Source organism: Sycon ciliatum, chromosome 5 (genome assembly GCF_964019385.1).
Source record: "Sycon ciliatum chromosome 5, ocSycCili1.1, whole genome shotgun sequence".
Lineage (NCBI taxonomy): Eukaryota > Metazoa > Porifera > Calcarea > Leucosolenida > Sycettidae > Sycon > Sycon ciliatum.
Genome location: NC_088647.1, coordinates 23787533 through 23805766, shown reverse-complemented (window position 1 = coordinate 23805766; position 18234 = coordinate 23787533). Strand labels below are relative to the sequence as shown.

Here is an 18234-nt window from a genome sequence, read left to right as displayed (position 1 = left end):
AAGCTGCAGCTTAGAAACGTCATGGGGGCTGGTTTATCGTAGAATACAAATCAATGGGTTGTACCAAGAGTACATGAAAAGTTCATGTACTCTTGGTTGTACACAACTCCATGCAGAAGAAAAACATTTCACGTACATACAGTAGAGTCGCACGCTGAAGAATGTGGAGCCCAAGAACGTCCAGCCTGAAATTCTAAGAACGCCACAGCCTAAACTTCTAAAGCTAATGGGCCACTCACACTACACCAAAAACGTCGCGTACGTGACGTTTTCGTCCGGATAGCCATGACAACATGGACCGTGGCGGGAAAATCGTACCCCTGATACGAAAACGTAGACGACGTATCCGGACCCCTGTACCAAGTTTCATTCTGTCGTTCTTGGCAGTTTGTGTCCAAAAGAAGCTGTACACACAGCTGTACGAGCAGCGTGTACATGCCTGTGTGAATGCACCTGCATGAAAACGACGTCTGCCAGTACGTCGTATTCCAAAACGTGACGCGTATTGTAACGTAGTATGAATAGCCTATAAGACCGGCGGTGTTGGTTTTCTGGCAGCTTGTGGAATACATATGATCCAGTATGGATCGTGGTACTAAGAACGTGCTATAAGAACGCAGCCAGATTGCTGAAAAAATAGGAACGTCCCAGGCTAACCCCTTGGAAACAACGCGCGCGACTCTGCTGTACTTATCGTGAAAAATAATTATTAAATCCAGGAGAACAGGCTACAGCGTTCGTGCACTGACTCCACTCTACCTTACCAGGTAGCTGAAAACGAACGCAGCCCAGAACTGTCCCCCGCGGGAACATTCTTTGGAGTATGCGCAAATCTTGCGGTACATATCGGGGCTGAATTTGCAGAAAAATACTGACAGCTCATACACTGTACTGTGTAACGCGTTATTTTCGGTGTAACTTAAATTTCGGTAGAGAACCCAGGCACCTAAATTTAGATTTAACACCCAAATGGCACTGGAGTATGCGCTGTAGGTGCAGGGAACGCTGCAGCTGGTCACCTAATCCTTCATTACACCTGAAACCTGGCAGGTTCCTGATACCGAAATTTCACTACACCTAAAAATTTAATTACAATGTTATACAGTATACTCTTACAGTCCTGCTTCAAGTAAATGTGGACAGTGAGCATTGATCATGAATGTTGCATACAAGTCAGTCTATAATTATACTACTTCAAGTAGGTAGTAAACAAGCATGGCGACTGTGATGGTCTATTGATGGTACTACAGTAAATGCAATAGAGAATTTGAGATTTGAGAGTAAAGGTGAAATCAAGCTCTTCAGTCCTGTTGATGTGTGATTTAAACAGAAGATGCAGCTTCAGTTATCCGAGGACATTCATTTATCCAACACCGTTCCGTCCCGAGGGTGCCGGGAAACTGGCACGCGACTGTATTAAATCCTACATTTTATTTATCATTCTGTACTGGGAAAGGCTCCACGGCAGAATATTGAATAGTATAATCATACACGAAACAGCCGCAGAGATGATGAAGATTGCCGTTGACATGTGCACGTTGTGAGGCTTTCTGAGCAACTGCGTGGAAACCTGTGAACAACCTCTTCCTCGATCAATGAACGACTGTCGGGATGCGATGACGTTTCCTACCCATGTGTGTGTGTGGCCTGGCAGCACAGCCCGGTCTTTCGCGGTACCGCTGCAGAGTCGCCGTGTAGGAGCATTCCATCAGCTGGCCCGACGTTGTGCACTCCATGGAGAGGCGCGGGTCGTCCGAGTGACACGCCCGGCATGCCTCCTTGCGCGGGCTGCGCAGCGGATCACCTGTGACAAGACAGGGCAAGGGGAATATCATGATTTGTCTACTGCAAGAATGTGTTTCCAGCTGGGTATGCCAAGCCGAGAAACTCCGGCGTTCTAACATCAGGCTCTAAACACTGTATTTTAAAAAAGGCACACACTTTTGACACACTCCTCAGGAATTGTGCATGTTACTATTAGAGAACATCTATTCAGGGGGGGGGGGGGGGGGGGCATGCACTCGGGCATTCAAACCATCACGCTTTGCTGGCTGGCCATTCAGCACGCACCTCACTGTACTGCAAGATGCTTCCTCCAGAACAGACAGGCGGCTCAGCTACAAACGGCATACATCCACAGGTAGTTGGACTAGACACATACAGCCAACTTGAATGCGGCTGCACGTACACTGTATACTGTAAAACCGGAAAGTGTGATGACCAAAAGGTTAAACGTTTTTTTTTGTAGTTTTGGCATGAATACGTGCAGAAAGTTTAACGATGGCTACCTAGCCACCCATCTGTATGCGCAACTTTACACAGACATCTAGTGATAACGTTTTTTCAAATAACGAAAAAATTGGTCGTTAAAACGTTAGACTTTCCGGTGTTACAGTGTAATGTAGTGCTGCATGTACGTAGCTTCCACTTATGGCTGCACTTGCTTGTTTGTTAGTCTTGTATCCGAGCAAGTGGTGGTGTGAGCTGACATTCTCTAACTGCAGTCAACACGTTCAAAAAGGATTTCCTATACTGGTTTCTCCATGACTTTCTTCGCTTTGCAAGAGCCCGCACACTCACCGAGGAAATAGCCCTGGATGACAAGTCGGTCGTGGCACTGTGACGTGTTGTGCACAAAGATGTGGATGTGGTGCGGTCTGCCGGTGTAGTTCATCGGGTACACCGTCTCCACAGTCAGCCTAACAAAGGGAATGAGGAGACGAAAACAAACAGAAGCATGCATACTACAGACTGTACAAGATACTGTAAGACATGTTGTTATAACGAGTCGCAAATTTAACGATTGTCCAAAATCCATACGTTAACGAGAAGATACGTTAGCAATATTGCAGTCTTCACGACTCTTCAGGCATATCCGCACATAACACATTTTAACGAGTACATGTCACTCGTTAAAACGTAGGATTTACTTCAAGTCCTCATTGTATTCACAGTAGACCCATTGGCATGTGTTAACTTAGCTTGCAATAAGAAAAGAAATCAATACTGGCACTCCTGATACTGATGTGGCCAGGAGTTAATTACCATCAACTGTTCATCACATCGTATCTTCGAATTCTTACATGCCATTTTCATCAGTGACTTCAGCCGAGCGGCAGTCATTGTCCATGTATTTCCCCAGGGAGTTGGCGTGCCAGAGATCCACTGGCATGTTGGCCAGGGGAGTACAGTCAGTGTCATCTTGCACACGCAGGGTGAACTTCATCTTCATCTGGATGTGTAGCACACCAGCAGAACATAATACAGGTCTACTCTCCATATAACGTAATCTCTGGGACCACGCAATAATTACGTTATATCGAGAGTTATGTAATGTAGAAAACCATGTGTAAAATACAAGATGTACCTCAAAATGAAGGGTATAACAAGGCGGGCTCAACCGTGCAAACATATACACATTGTACCACCATCGACATCAGATACCATCAATGCCGCAGTATATATGCACAGTAGGACTAAAACTGGCTAGCTACGGCTACAGCTTGACTGTACCGCGCACGTGAATCTACGTTGTGTCCGTTAGCTTAGGTCACATACTAGTACCTGGCAGCATGATTATTGTGCCACTCGTAGATCATGTGACCGTCAACGAGTATGAAGTCAGCTTTTATGTGCAGGGGCGTCGGACACGCTCCGATCACTGAGCTGTTTACCATACCACTCTTTGCACCAGGTGACCTGTGAATCAATAACTGATTTGGGCTGTAAAGTATCGGAAATTTTCAGAGCAGCCACCTCAATCCCGCAAGTAAATTGCACTTCAGGCGGTACCACCCTAAAATACCTTCCGGCGCCCCCGATATGGAAGGACCTAGGTCATGTGACATCATGGATGGGGTAGTAGTAGTAGTAACATTGCTATGCATACAGCTACGTGTAGGTAGTGTACTGTCAACTTTGCGTGTAACGACACTCGGCGGGGCACCAGAAAAGTGTCCTTATGCCCGAAGTCTCATTATAATGATATATTACAGTTAGACAACAGAACAACAAGGACAATCAAGGCTTGTTTGCTGCTACCGTTCAAGTTTCATGCTCACGCAATCATCAGGCAACATGAAGATCAGGTGCCGACCATGCCGGTATATATGCCAGGAGAGGGTGGTATAAAGAAGCTGTGTGAGACTGTGGGGGCTAGCGGTGGTATGTTACCGGTAGTTAGGCAGGGGGCTGTGTGCAGAGTGTGTGGTTGTTGAAGGCAGGGGCTAGCAGTGCAGTGTTAGCGCGGAGTGTGTGGCTACAGTAAGATGGGACTTTGCTCTGGGCATGGACATTCTGTCGTTAATTATTAGCGAAGTTGACTGCCGGCTGCCTTAGAGGCTTGAATGATACACTGGCCATACTGCTGCGTGCATACACACGGGCCCCAGGCTTACCACGGTGCTGGTGTTGAAGTTAGGATCCGACGCGCACATTGGCGAGCGCTTGGGCTGTGCCGGCCGGTAGAATGGACCCATCTCCGCACACGGCGTCGGCTCAGGTTTGTCGCACTTCACTGGTTCAGGATCTGCACAATAACCCAACAAATGTGTCAGCTGTGTCAGCTGTGTCAGCTGTGTCAATACCGCTCATGGCTTGTACACATCCATAGCAATGGCTAGTCAGTCCTCGGTCTAACAGTTACATACCGGTTGGTAAAGTTCTGTAGCTTATAGTCTGTCCAACTAGAGATAACAAAATTGGGTAGAGGTCAATAGCTGGGGGAGGGGGGGGGGGTTCGGTCCCGGGTTCTAGCCTTGCTGAATTGAACCCACCCATCTCTCCGCATACCGATACAGTCAGACCTCGCTTATCCAGCCCTCTTTTATCCGGATCCCTCGCCATCCTGAAGAAAATCGTTGGTTACCGATTTACAGCATTTGCCATGCATACATACAGTATGTGTGTTCGATTATCCTCGCCTATCCGGTTTTTTGTGGAAAACGCATCTGTGCGGATAAGCGAGGTCTGACTGTACCCGACATGTAGTATGAATCCCAGTCGAGGTTCATGTACTTCAAGGCATGTTCTACATGACTGCGTACTCACCGAGTCTCTTCTCGCACAAGGCACCGACCCAGCCAGGGGCACATACACACTGGCCTGACTTGACACAGGTCCCTCCATTCATGCAGTCTGGTCTGCAGCGGATTTGCGGCTGAGGCGGTGCATCAGAGTCTTTTTCAACAAAACACATGTGCACAATAAGGGTTAAAAAAATAGTTACGCCCCCCCCCCCCCCCCCAGGTAGATGATTGTTGATGTTTGCTGCTGTACTTCAGACTATGATTGTGTGCTCATGGAAGCCATGGGCCACTGCACTGGCCAACAGCCCCACACAGCTAGCTGCTCAATCCCCCACCACCTCTCCAAAACACGAAGCATCCCGATAGGCTAGACATTCATGTCACACATTGCATGAAGTACGCAAGTATGTAGGGGCAATAGGTGGAGAGTGAAAGAGGGGGGGGGGGGGGATTATCCATTTCTGAGCCGGTGCTGATTTACATCTCCAGGCCAGGAAACTGAGCTTGTAATTACCACATGCCATATTGCGATCGGGCTGGAAAAGAGGGGGAAGTGTGGGCTGAAGTACACGAGGTTCTCCAGTAGAAGATAGTACCCACCGCACGATGCATTGCGCACGACTGTCAGATTGGCACTGCACTTGATGGGTGAACCGCCGGGTGCCGATGGGCTAGAGAACGGTGTGCAGTCAAACATCTGTGTGTCGCTGCTGGAACCGCAGTCCTTACACGGATCCTTCCCACGGTATGGATCATCTGTAAGCAAGCCAATCACATGTACACTGTGCCGTTAATTTTAAGACTGCAGGGAATGTGTGCGCGTCCGGCATAACGTGATGCGGCATTATGCTTTGAACATACCACACATGCAGTATAGATTTACGAGTGGTGCATGATGATGCAGTGCATTCAAACTTCAAAGTGTGCGGTACATGAGTGAAACCAGTACCAGTACTTGTGCCACCCGACTGCATACAAAACACATCAGCATTGAATTTGAATGCGATGTTAACAGCAAAGTCGCAAGTGTGTCACCGTTCCTACTTCTGCATTCCATGTACAGTACACATATAAATGTTTTCTGAAGTGAAATAAAAATGACTGTAACCACCAGGATTATGGTGAAAAGGAGAAGGACAAAATGTTACGAGTTATGACAGCTATGACAGTTCTGAGTTGGTGGACAGTTAGTTATAACTCGTAACATTTTGTCCTTCTCCTTTTTCACCATAATTTAATTGGCTCACCATCCGAGTTGAACCACCAGGATTCTTTTTATAATACTGGTACATACATAATTATATGGACGACCCCTAAACAATTTGTTTATCCGTTCATACATGTACAAGTATGTGTTTATGTGATATGCCGCAGTTCCCGGGCAACTGCCGTCAGACCTCTCTCCAGCTTACCCTTGAAATAGAACTGGGTGGTGATGCCCTGAAAGCAATGGCACGTGTCTTGCTTCAGAACGCTGAACTGGATGACGCTGGGACGGGGCTCGTGAGGGAACCGTTCGTCCAAGTATTCGCCAGGCACAACCGTCCTGAATGTGAATCTGAGCAGCATACATAACATATGCAGAATACCCGAAGAAACAAGGACATTGATTCCATACTCCACAAATGGATCAAATTCGAAACATGAGATACAGAGGATGAAAATGACCCCTAGCCTCGCCCCTTATAGGCTATTCATACTACGTTACAATACGCGTCACGTTTTGGAATACGACATACTGGCAGACGTCGTTTTCATGCAGGTGCATTCACACAGGCACGCACACGTTACTCGTACAACTGTGTGTACAGCTTCTTTTGGACACAAACTGCTGGGAACGACAGTATGAAACTCGGTACAGGGGTCTGGATACGTCGTCTACGTTTTCGTATCGGGGGTGCGATTTTCCCGCCACGTTCCATGTTGTCATGGCTATCCGGACGAAACTTCACGTACGCCACGTTTTGGGCGTAGTGTGAATGGCCCATTACTACTATGAAGTATGATTCTCCTGGAGTGAAGTGTTGTCCGTGACCCTTTACTGTGACTGTTCTGAAAGTAACTTATCTGAGCAGCAAAAGCATGCACAACACCCGAAGAAACAAGGACATTCAATGCCCCAAAAAGTACTCGAGATACAGAAGATAAAAAATACCCCTTAACCTCAGCCCCCGGTTTAATCTCGTGAAGTGAAGGACCTTGATAGGACTGTTCTGAATTTAAATCTGAGCAGGAAACATGTGCACAACATCTGAAGAAACAACTTCAAACAAGACCCTTCAGGACCCCCCAAAAAGGAATCAAATTCACAAGATAAACCGACAATGGCCTCTGGCCTCAGCTCCTTTAAATTTTTAACTATTTTTTTAACTAAGTTACCATGGAAACATGATGCAAGCTTTTATCATGTACTGGTGTAGTGGTGTACTAACGCAACACATACACACATACATGTCCACATACATGTCCACACACACACACACACACACACACACACACACACACACACACACACACACACACACACACACACACACACACACACACACACACACACACACACACACACACACACACACACACACACATACACACACACATACACACACACACACACACAGTGACACACACACATACACACACACATACACACACACACACACACACACACACACACACACACAGAGCAACAACATAGTCAGCCGGCCAGAAGGCAGTACACGCAACGATGATTTTCAGAGAGTGCCATGATAACCCACACCACTTTGTGTCACACTCTTACGTTCCGTCGTCGCCGTTGTGATTGTCGGTCAGCATGACGGCGGAGCAGTTCCGGCTCTCGTGTCCGGCGGTGTTTGCCTGGACGACAATGATGTCGGCATCGTAGAAGAAATAGCAGTTCTCGTCCAGGACGGTGACTGTCACTTCCAGTTCGCGATGCGATTGTCCATCTGATTCGGCGACCGGTCCATATGCATACACGTACATGTACAAACACAGAGCGTACATTTTGTAGAAGGGCATGCCGGCTCCATCCAATCCATTCATTCATCCATTCATCCATCCATCCATCCATTCATACATTCATTCATTCATTCAACCATGCATTCATTCATTCAGACTTTATTTCCATAATATTATGCCTTTGCCGGTACTTACAAATCATCTAGTTAGGCTACCATACACATGGTACTGTATGTTTGCTTCAGACATGGAAGAAAGGTCCGTTGAGCTTTCGCTTTGCACTGAGTGCATTGCTAGGCTGGTATGGGTTCACTAAGTTAATTTCCGTAGCATTTCCATGGTATTTGTCGCACTCGGTTTCAGCCCAGCTCGGGTCAGCCAATATGTACTGGACTGTTCAGCCAGGCGAGTGAATTCTCCATTGGAGGTAGTCCTTCGCTGATAATGCTCGAAAAGCTGGAAACTTCTGCTCCCAAAAGCAGAGAAATGGGCAGAACTATACACACCTTATGGCAGGCACTACCTTGAGTTCTGCTCCATTTCTTCATCCACATATCAATCATGCATGAAACATACCAGAAAAGGCCCCAAATTATGCCAATTTTGTTGCCGGCATTATGGGCTAATTGGAGGTGTCAGAAGACTCAGAACAGCCTCCGAGTCTTTTTCTTCTTTTTTTTTTCCTCTTTTACTTTAACGGATTAAGTGTTTCTTTGTTCTTCGTTGTTGTAGAGCCCAGGCGAGGGCCATATAGCACCAAGATTTCAGGTGGTCCGGCCAAGTGGGATACATTGACGGGATTGAATGAGTACTATTGATGGAAAACCCCGTAGTTTGCATGAGTTGTGTGGATCGACGTTCTCAAAATATGGTCTGGCCATGGCCAGAGCGGCCGGATCGGGTGCTACGACCCTGCAGACCAGGGAGTAGTAAGATGCCGGTATTTTACTACTCCCTGCTGCAGACTATTAGTATTACTTGTCATGCCCAATGGGGATATTATCTCGCCTTAAAACGCAATACTCAGGAACGACGGAAGCAGTTCTTGATTGGCCATACGGTCACTAGTACCCTAGCCTTTCAAACTTTGTGTATGACATGGAGGAGGGTATACACAAGGCCTCCTGAGCGGTAAACACACGTTTGGTGGCCAAAACGTTGGTCCGGCCATGGCCTGTTCATCATGACTGTAGTGTAGCGATTTTACGACAGTGATTGTCTGAGTCACTTGATATCGGGTAGTATCAAGAGTGCATAAACAAGAGTATGCAACTGTGGTTATGGGTCAGTGCGCGGCACGCTGCCTTCATCACGCTCTGAAAGCATGCGCTCAAACCCAAAATTTCTCGTACGAGTCCATTCGTTTTTGCTCGAATCGTTCCAGTGCCTACGGAATCTCTAAATTTTGGCGTGTGAACTCCAGTTCCGTACGAAAGTTCATTTCAAGCCAGAGGGAAAGTGCGGTGTTTGTTTTTCCGCAGTGCGCGGACTGCAGCTGAATCGGATGTAATAAAGGCAGTGCGCCGCGCACCTGGCCCATAGAAAAGAGATCGCAGTTGCATACTCTTGTTTATGAACTCTTGGTAGTAGATCTACAAACCATGGCGTTTTTGTTTACAATGCACTGAAAAAATGACGTACATGTACTACTTAAAAAAATGGAATAAAAGAATAATAATAATAATAATAATGCACTTGTCATAAGTATCCGAACGTTTTCGGTCCCTTCTCATCAAGGATTATACAGGGAATGGCTCAAGCTGGAAAGACTAAAACTTATATAGCGTAAAGATAATTAGATAACAACACTCGTGACAATGTGGAAAATTATCAAGTTTAGCACGACACAAAACTCGAAGGAAAATAATAATAGTGACAACAACATAGTGAGCAAATTAAGTTACATTGTTACCACCTCGACGAGGAGTAACACCAAACAATTGTAGCGACAACACATTTTCTTTCTGTACGCAAAGTTCAGGATCTAATTTACGGATATACAAAGCTTCTAACACAGCCAAATGTAACGCACATCTACCACGTGACAATATTGAGAAAACATTATCACTGTACAACTCACGACAATTGGTACGGGCTGACAGATGTTGCTTGATTGACGAAGTGCGATTCTTAGCTCCATTGGGTGTTGTCTCCTCCAATGTCCCGTCATCTCGCCTCTTCGTGGCATCACCACTATCTGTCTCTTCGCGTTTCCGCGGCCTTCCACGTTTCTTGACACTAACCGTTGGGTGCGCGATACCCGGTGTCCTTTCCGTTACGTCTCCTCCATTGCGGATTTCTATTGAGCTTCTTACTCCAACTTGTCCGGTGTCCGATATTGAGGTTAGTTTTCGTGGTCTACCACGTTTTCGAATATTAACTGTTGTTGTCACTTCCGTTGTCGTTGTACGTTCGTCCTCATCAGTCCGTATTTTCACTTGGCTTCTCGAATCGCACTTCGTCAATCAAGCAACATCTGTCAGCCCGTACCAATTGTCGTGAGTTGTACAGTGATAATGTTTTCTCAATATTGTCACGTGGTAGATGTGCGTTACATTTGGCTGTGTTAGAAGCTTTGTATATATCCGTAAATTAGATCCTGAACTTTGCGTACAGAAAGAAAATGTGTTGTCGCTACAATTGTTTGGTGTTACTCCTCGTCGAGGTGGTAACAATGTAACTTAATTTGCTCACTATGTTGTTGTCACTATTATTATTTTCCTTCGAGTTTTGTGTCGTGCTAAACTTGATAATTTTCCACATTGTCACGAGTGTTGTTATCTAATTATCTTTACGCTATATAAGTTTTAGTCTTTCCAGCTTGAGCCATTCCCTGTATAATCCTTGATGAGAAGGGACCGAAAACGTTCGGATACTTATGACAAGTGCCTTATTATGACTGGATGTGTGTTTGCGTGGATATTTGCGACCCATAACTTACCTTCGTTTTAAAGTATTATCCGCCTCCGACCTCTTTTAAAAAAAAAATAATAATAATACTGACTGGTTTTGAGGGAAAGAGACAAACGGGAAAAGTCTGAAGAAAAATTGACTGTCACCACCAGGACTCGAACCAGGGACCCTCGCTTGTAGCCAGCGATGCTCTAACCGCTGAGCTATGGTGTAGTCGTCATCCAAGCAGAGACCGTTCAACGTTTTCTTCAGACTTCGTAACTCACACTTCCTGTGAATCCACACAGGCGGGTGGGACGCAGCCCTCACTGTAACCCACACACTTCACGTACAAACTAGCACGCGGGGAGCCCCAAGTCATAAAATACTGACTGGTTTTGAGGGAAAGAGACAAACGGGAAAAGTCTGAAGAAAAAATTGACTGTCACCACCAGGACTCGAACCAGGGACCCTCGCTTGTAGCCAGCGATGCTCTAACCGCTGAGCTATGGTGTAGTCGTCATCCAAGCAGAGACCGTTCGATAATAATAATAATAATACTTGTGATGTGCGCAGATTATGATCGCAGCTTACCGTCTGTCGAACCGCAGAGAACTGGCACTTTATTTGCGTCGAAGCGCAGCAGTGGGTCCGACTTTGATGCCTCCGCTGGCTGCCGACCGCCTACGTTCGGAGTCAGTAGGCACTCCGTCTTAGCATGCCCAACGCCAAGGCGAAGGAGTAGCGACAGGGCCACAAATGCCACTGGCAAAACCATGCTTGCTGCTGCCGAACTGGGAAAACGGGTAGCAAAATAGAAACAATCGTAGGTTTAGGGTTCCCGTCACCGATCAATTCAATAATGACATGCTAAGCAGCTTACAGAGTTGTCTGCACTGTCTGGTTGAGCTTTGATCACCTTGATCTTCTAGTACAGCCGCTGTGACACTGATGGGAAAACGCCGGACAAGAAAAGAGTCGTTGTAGTTGCCACTAGCGAAGAGGCGACAGTCCGCGAGTCGTTACTTTGCTAGTCCGTTTTCTTCCCGGCTAAAGCTGCAGTCTGTGTTGACCACGGGTCGGTAGACTGGGGCCGCAGTCGGTGAAGGGCTTGGAGTGGACTGACAGTGGAGGCTGCACGGTCCCCATATTTATAGCTAGCTCGCACTTCCACCAACTCTTGCCGTGTTGCTTCGATCTTGCCCAGCATACACTTACATGACTGTACTAGTATTCGACTGTCATTCCTGGGATGTCGACGCGTCAGTCTGTCAGTCTCGAAGAGTGTGATTCCGATTGACAGCAATCACCTGATCATGGTCGACGACATGTCGACAGTCCGCACCCGGCATTTCACCGAAGCACGTGCTTCGTGCTTCGGTGCCGGCAGCGCTTCCATGTGCTGTACGAATCCGATGAGTGCATAACAAACACAGCCGAAGACGTAAAATAAAAGTCAACAACAACAACTACAAGACTGTAATAATACAACGCGCGCCACCTCGCGAAGTGAACTGAACTGAAGCCGTGAAGGGAGTCCTGGACATGATTGTAATAATGATCGTCATGATCATGGTGATGATGCATCGACTCGCAGGGCCTAGGGCCAAGTAGGGGTCTATGTACGCGGCGCGCGCGGTCCGTACATCATCACTGTCATCATGGTCGACGTCGAGGCATGCATGCAATCATGGCGTCGTCACGGTGCGCATGCTTGCCCATTATCTCCAAAGTCTTGGTATCGCTAGTATGCTCCAGCAGGTCTTTCACGACCATCTCGACATCACACCCGGAGCAATTCCAAATGAACAGTTTGCATACAGGCGGAACCGCAGTACTGAGGACCTTTTAACGCTTGTCATCAATAACTGGCAGAGAAGCATGGATACCGGAGACTATACGGCCGTACTGCTGCTCGATATGAGCAAAGCCTTTGACCGCGTCCACCACCAAACGCTAATAGGTGACCTTCACAATCTCAAGATCCGTGGAAATGCTCTTGAGTGGTTCAAGTCGTATCTGTCTAACCGACAGCAACGCGTAGAAGTGAACGGAACCACAAGTGCTTGTAGAACCTGCACTAGGGGCGTTCCCCAGGGTTCCGTCCTAGGCCCTACCCTCTTCAGCATGTACACTCGACTTGTCCCCACTCTGCCATTGCGTTCCCATTCCAATGCCTTCTTTATGCAGACGACACCACCCTGTATGCCTCTGGAAAGTGTCCAAGAATTCTCATGTCTTACTTAGAAGAAGATTTTTCAGTGCACTAGTGGCGAAGCAGCACCTCACAGATCGCGGCCTGCTCCTGAACTCCAGCAAGAGCCAGGTACAGTGTACTACTGATCCACAGCAGACGCTCACATCCTCCACTTGACCTGAGCATTGTCTGTAGTTCGACTGTTATTGCCCGTCTCCCTCAGGGAAGACATCGGAAAGAAACTAGGTGCTTTTCGATGTGGAAGGAGGAGCCTTGCTGTCCAGGCCAGAAGGCAGTTCTACTTGTCAGTAGTCCAGAGCAAGCTCGAGTACGCCAGCACTGCCTACGTCCACTGCCTCACTGACACCGTGAGAGATCAGCTGCTACGCATAAGTAAGGGAGCACTTAGATCAAGAGTACATGAACCCCCCCCCCCCCGGTTTTCATGTACTCTTGCTTAGATGCATATTTGAGCATGACACATTCACGCGGACATCATACTTGCTTGAGCGGTACCACATAATTAGCTTAGACAAAATATATCATACTATTAAAGTCCATATTCTTCGTGTTCCGTTGCATCCACAATATCTGCAGTTCACCCCTCTCTGACATGTTCTCCCTTCGCCGTGACTGCGCTCACACAGATAGAGTAACTCGCGGCCAAGTCAATTATTCCCTTTCCTTACCCATTGTGCAAGCTCAAGCTGGATACAGATCTATTTCATTCCTTGGTGCTGACCGCTTTAATGCGCTTCCCGAATCCCTTCGCACAAGTCATATCCCCAATTCATTTCGCCAGGAACTTAACAATTTCATTCATCTTGGGCACCCTGTAAGGAAGACCTTAGGGTCTGTTGGGAATGCCCAAGTAAAATAATAAAATACAATACAATACAATACAATACTTTGACAGCAGCAACACAGAGGGAGCACTCCTGGTCGATGCTACCAACGCGTTCAACTCCCTGAACCGTGCAGCTATGCTCCACAACATCCACCTACTATGTCCATCAATAGCAACAATTTCGAAAAACTTTTACCGCAGCACAGTACCTCTCCACGTCAGCGGTACGGTCATCTGGTCTGCTGAAGGCACCACGCAAGGCTGCCCACTAGCCATGCCCCTCTACGCTATTGCCATTACGCCACTCGTCACTACCCTCGCCACCGCCCTTATGGACGACTCTCCAGCTGGCACGGTGCATGACCGCGAATCGCCTGAGAGACCAGCCGGCGTCGGTGCGTCCGCTGCTCGACCGGACGCCTCGACCATCCAGCTATGGTATGCCGATGACGCGGGAGCCGCTGGCCTGCTGCGGCGCCTTCGCACCTGGTGGGACCAGATCTGTCAACTTGGCCCAGCATTCGGCTACTATCCAAACGCTGCCAAGACTTGGCTGGTTGTCAAGCCCGAGCATCTCGATGCTGCCAACGCTGCATTCGCCGACACCGATGTCCACATCACCACTGAGGGCCGCCCCTACCTGGGTGCTCCTCTGGGCTCGGAAGCCTTCAAGACAACATTTTGCAATGCTCGAGTGGAGGCTTGGGCATCTGAGATGCGTGAGCTGGCGAACGTGGCCGAGGCCGAGCCCCAAGCCGTGTATGCCGCACTGGTCTTTGGGTACCGTCACCGCTGGACATTCCTGATGCGCGTGTCGAGCTGTGCACCAGACGTCTTCGAGCCTCTCGAGTCCTCTCTTCGCTCCGTCTTGTTGCCAGCTCTATTGGGTGTGCCAGTCGTCCCTGCCCCTCTACGCAGCCTTCTTGCTCTGCCTGTGCGTCATGGTGGCCTTGCAGTGCTCAATCCAGTTGAGGCTGCCCCGCAACAGCGGACAGCATCTCTGTCCATCACGAGCAGTCTCCAGCAACTTATCGCGGACCAGTCCTCCCTCTACAGCGTAGACCCAGCAGCCATTTGCGCCGCCAAGGCTGCTGCCAAGCAAGCCCAGTCTGTGACAACCAAGACCGTCCTGCAGACAGCTGGCCCAGAGGCCCTACCACCAATGCTTCTGGAGCACCTCCAGGCCAAGGGAACAGGTGCATGGCTGACCTGTCTTCCTGTTCGCGAGCATGGATACTCCCTCGACCGGCGGTCCTTCGTTGATGCCCTATGCATTCGGTATGGCCTCACCATCCACGGTTCACCTACCGAGTGTCCATGCGGCCGGCCGTTCACCATCGACCACGCAATGATCTGCAAGTTGGGCGGCTATCCCATCCACCGGCACAACCATGTCCGCAACTACCTGGGCCAACTTCTTTCTCAAGTGTCTGAGGATGTGCAGCTGGAGCCACCGCTGCAACCTCTACCGACGGTCCGCACGTTTGACCATGGTCCTGCCCTGCTCACTGCGGACGACGCCAGACCGGACATCAAGGCCAGGGGGTTTTGGTCGGTACAGACTGATGCATTTTTTGATGTAAGGGTGTTCTATCCCAACGCACAGTCGTACCGATCTCGCCCGCTGGCTGAGGTGTTCCAATGGCACGAGCGTCAGAAGCAGTCGGCATACGGTGCCCGGATCCGGGAAGTTGAGCACGCGTCGTTCACCCCGATCGTTCTGTCTTCTGCTGGTGCCCTGGCGAAGGAGGCCACCCGGTTCCTGAAGCTGCTCGGAACAAAGCTCTCCACCAAGCTCTCGCAGCCTTATCCCCTCGTGATGGGAAAGCTGCGGACGGACCTGGCTTTCAGCCTTGTCCGCGACTCCGTCCTGATGGTTCGTGGGAGTCGCCGTGCATTCCGTGCACCTGGTCTGGCGGCGGATGTGGATGCTGTTTCAGTGGAGGCCCGCATTCCCGCCACTACGTGACGCTAAGTCCTCCTGGGGTTTGCCGCTCTCCGGTCCTCTTTCATCCCGCTATTTCCTCTTTTTTGGGGATTCTTTGTACTTCGTCTTTCTTGTTTTTCTTGTTCCTTTGTTTTTTGTAGGACAGATTTTTGGTGTACTGATTTCGGTTGTTGTTGAGTCTGACTCTATTCCCAATATCTAATTCTGTGGTTGGTTTTCCAACTCATTGGGTTGTAGTTTCCATCATGAGTTTGATTCCATCGTGAGTTTGATTCCATCGTGAGTTTTGATTCTATTTGCTATTTTTCGTTCCATTTTTGAGCTCATATTTTATTTTCCTGATTTCTTCTCCAGTGTACAATGGTGTATGTTGTATTGCATTTTAATACATTGTGTTAATTTTTGCCCGTAAAAGAGGCTTGCACTTATAAAAAAAAAAAAAATACAATACAATGCTTGTTTTGTCTTTGTTTATTTATTAATATTATTTTACAGTTTTAGTGTCTTACCTCTGCATGCAGTACATTTGTACAACCTCAAAGAGGGTGACTGGGGTCGAACAGAAAACAAAGTAACCGAGGGTCCGCATCAGAAAGGGAGAGAGTGTGGTCTCTTCGTCTCAGGCTGCACCAGCCAGGGAGCAGTACAGTACCCCTGGTATCAACCACGGCCATGCTCATCTTCAGCAGATCATACGCTTGGGGAATAACTATGCACACACTTACTACTGCACAGCTGGCGTCCACTTTTCAGGCTTGGGGAATGTACGCTTACTGTAATAATGCTCATGATTTAGTATTGTGCTGCTGGCATCTCTTCTTTCCCACCGTCTCGTGACAATCATGGTGTCAACAAACTGTCACGGGAAGATCTTCAGCCGACGCTCATTATCCATCGTGTTATCCAGCAGGAAAGGAAGACTACTGCTGTCACCATGACAGTCAGTGTCTGCTCCAGCCAGTATGGGTGAAATGGGCGAAAACCAACAAAACAAGGGAAACATGAGCAGAAAAATAAAGGGAAGTTGAGCGTGCGTGTAACGGAACAGTGTTGGCTGGGCTGGCAAGTATATGCATGATGTTGTCAGGTTGGTATGGTGTCTTGACTTTACCTGCTGCTTCACCCAATCAACGCGAGTGTGCTGACTGGTCACATCATTGGCCAATGGAAAATCATGAAGGAACTTGCGGCTCATAGTGCAGGTAACATAATTATGGCAGCAGCGTCATTGTCGAGGCAATGGGTATGGACAGTCAGACGTTCTGATCCTTCCAAATCCTCCAGTACTGCTAGTCTGAGCGGGCACACTTTGAACAGTGGTATGCCTGCTTGCAAGACTGTGACCAAGCCGCCCCTTTATTTTCGCCTCATAGTTGAAGGTTCCTGTCAGTTCAGGACTCGGCAGCATGGTACTTTGCATTAACAGGCGACGATGCGTTGCTAGCTGCCGAGCTTCTTTGTCCTTGCTCCCCTCCGTTCCTGTCATACGTAGGGTACCCTGTAAAAAGGCCCTAGGCCTGTGGGATCCCGGGACTGCCCTATTCAAAATTTAATAATAATAAACACTACTTCGTAATAATAATAATAATAATACTTGGTCCGACTTATTAAAATGTGCGTTTCACTTCAAACGTCAACCAAACAAATTCAAATAATCTCAGGACGGAATAAACTGTCCAGCTACCTAACACTATCCTTCAGTTGTCAATTTGTGATGTTGAAGAAGAAATGGCTCCAACTCCAACGGAGGCAGCGGCTCAGGATCCTAGTCGACTCGAGCATTTCGCGTCCAAATTTTGTCGTCAGAGGCCTCCTGTTGCTTCTCGCGCAACACAGAGAAGGCCTGGTGCTGAAATCAACACCCCGCTGCGATGGGGGATTATCACGGAGTACCAAAACCTCCTGGGCGATCGTTCGGCGAGTGCCTCCTGGCGGATTGAAATCGCTGGAATCGCTGTTTCCTTGGCAGAATTTCAGCAAACGCGTCATCCAGAAACTCGTGCAGAAAGCACCAGCATCGCTCCGTCCAGTTTGCTGATCTCTCTCGCAGTCGTTCACGATGTGGCGGCCGACGAATCAAAATCGCAGAAGAGATCGTCGAGAAGTTGATCGAAATAAATAACCGGCCATGAGGTCGACTTTCAGGCGACAACCTGGCTGGAAAACTGAAGCGCAGAAAGGGTGAATTATCCGGCGGATACGGTGCGGAGTCCTCGGATCCGCGCGCGGAGCCGCGATCGCGATGCGTCACAAGATCGCCAGTCTCCGGGGCCAGTGCAGTGGATTCGTGAAACAGGCAGGGAAGAGCAGGCATGGCATGGTCTGACTGCATGACATGTCGACACAGTTCAGACTCAGT

General features: G+C 48.3%; 1 protein-coding gene across 2 annotated transcripts; it reads right to left on the bottom strand.

Annotated features, from left to right (window-relative positions):
* Positions 1-1097: 1097 nt before the first annotated feature.
* LOC135818104 (uncharacterized) lies at positions 1098-12025 on the bottom strand. 2 transcript variants are annotated; one of them, XM_065331431.1, is made up of 11 exons: positions 11910-12022; positions 11767-11831; positions 11478-11677; positions 7810-7978; positions 6440-6585; positions 5628-5783; positions 5050-5178; positions 4398-4528; positions 3084-3232; positions 2581-2699; positions 1098-1804 (listed from the first exon to the last, which is right to left on the bottom strand). In XM_065331431.1, the coding sequence occupies exons 3-11, from the start codon at positions 11659-11661 to the stop codon at positions 1593-1595; spliced, it is 1395 nt and encodes a 464-aa protein (XP_065187503.1). In that variant the 5' UTR covers positions 11662-11677; positions 11767-11831; positions 11910-12022; the 3' UTR covers positions 1098-1592. The 2 variants fall into 2 exon arrangements, with proteins under 2 accessions (XP_065187503.1, XP_065187502.1); XM_065331430.1 differs by having other exon boundaries at positions 11767-12025.
* Between the last annotated feature and the right edge of the window lie 6209 nt (positions 12026-18234).

Excerpts from the sequence above, each read along its gene's own strand:
- LOC135818104 (XM_065331430.1), bottom strand. The coding sequence starts at position 11,661 with ATGGTTTTGCCAGTGGCATTTGTGGCCCTGTCGCTACTCCTTCGCCTT. Across the intron at positions 5,784-6,439 it reads CACCCAGTTCTATTTCAAGG|ATGATCCATACCGTGGGAAG; the intron begins GTAAGCTGGAGA and ends GCTTGCTTACAG. Across the intron at positions 2,700-3,083 it reads GTCACTGATGAAAATGGCAT|GCTGACTGTGGAGACGGTGT; the intron begins GTAAGAATTCGA and ends TCCCTTTGTTAG.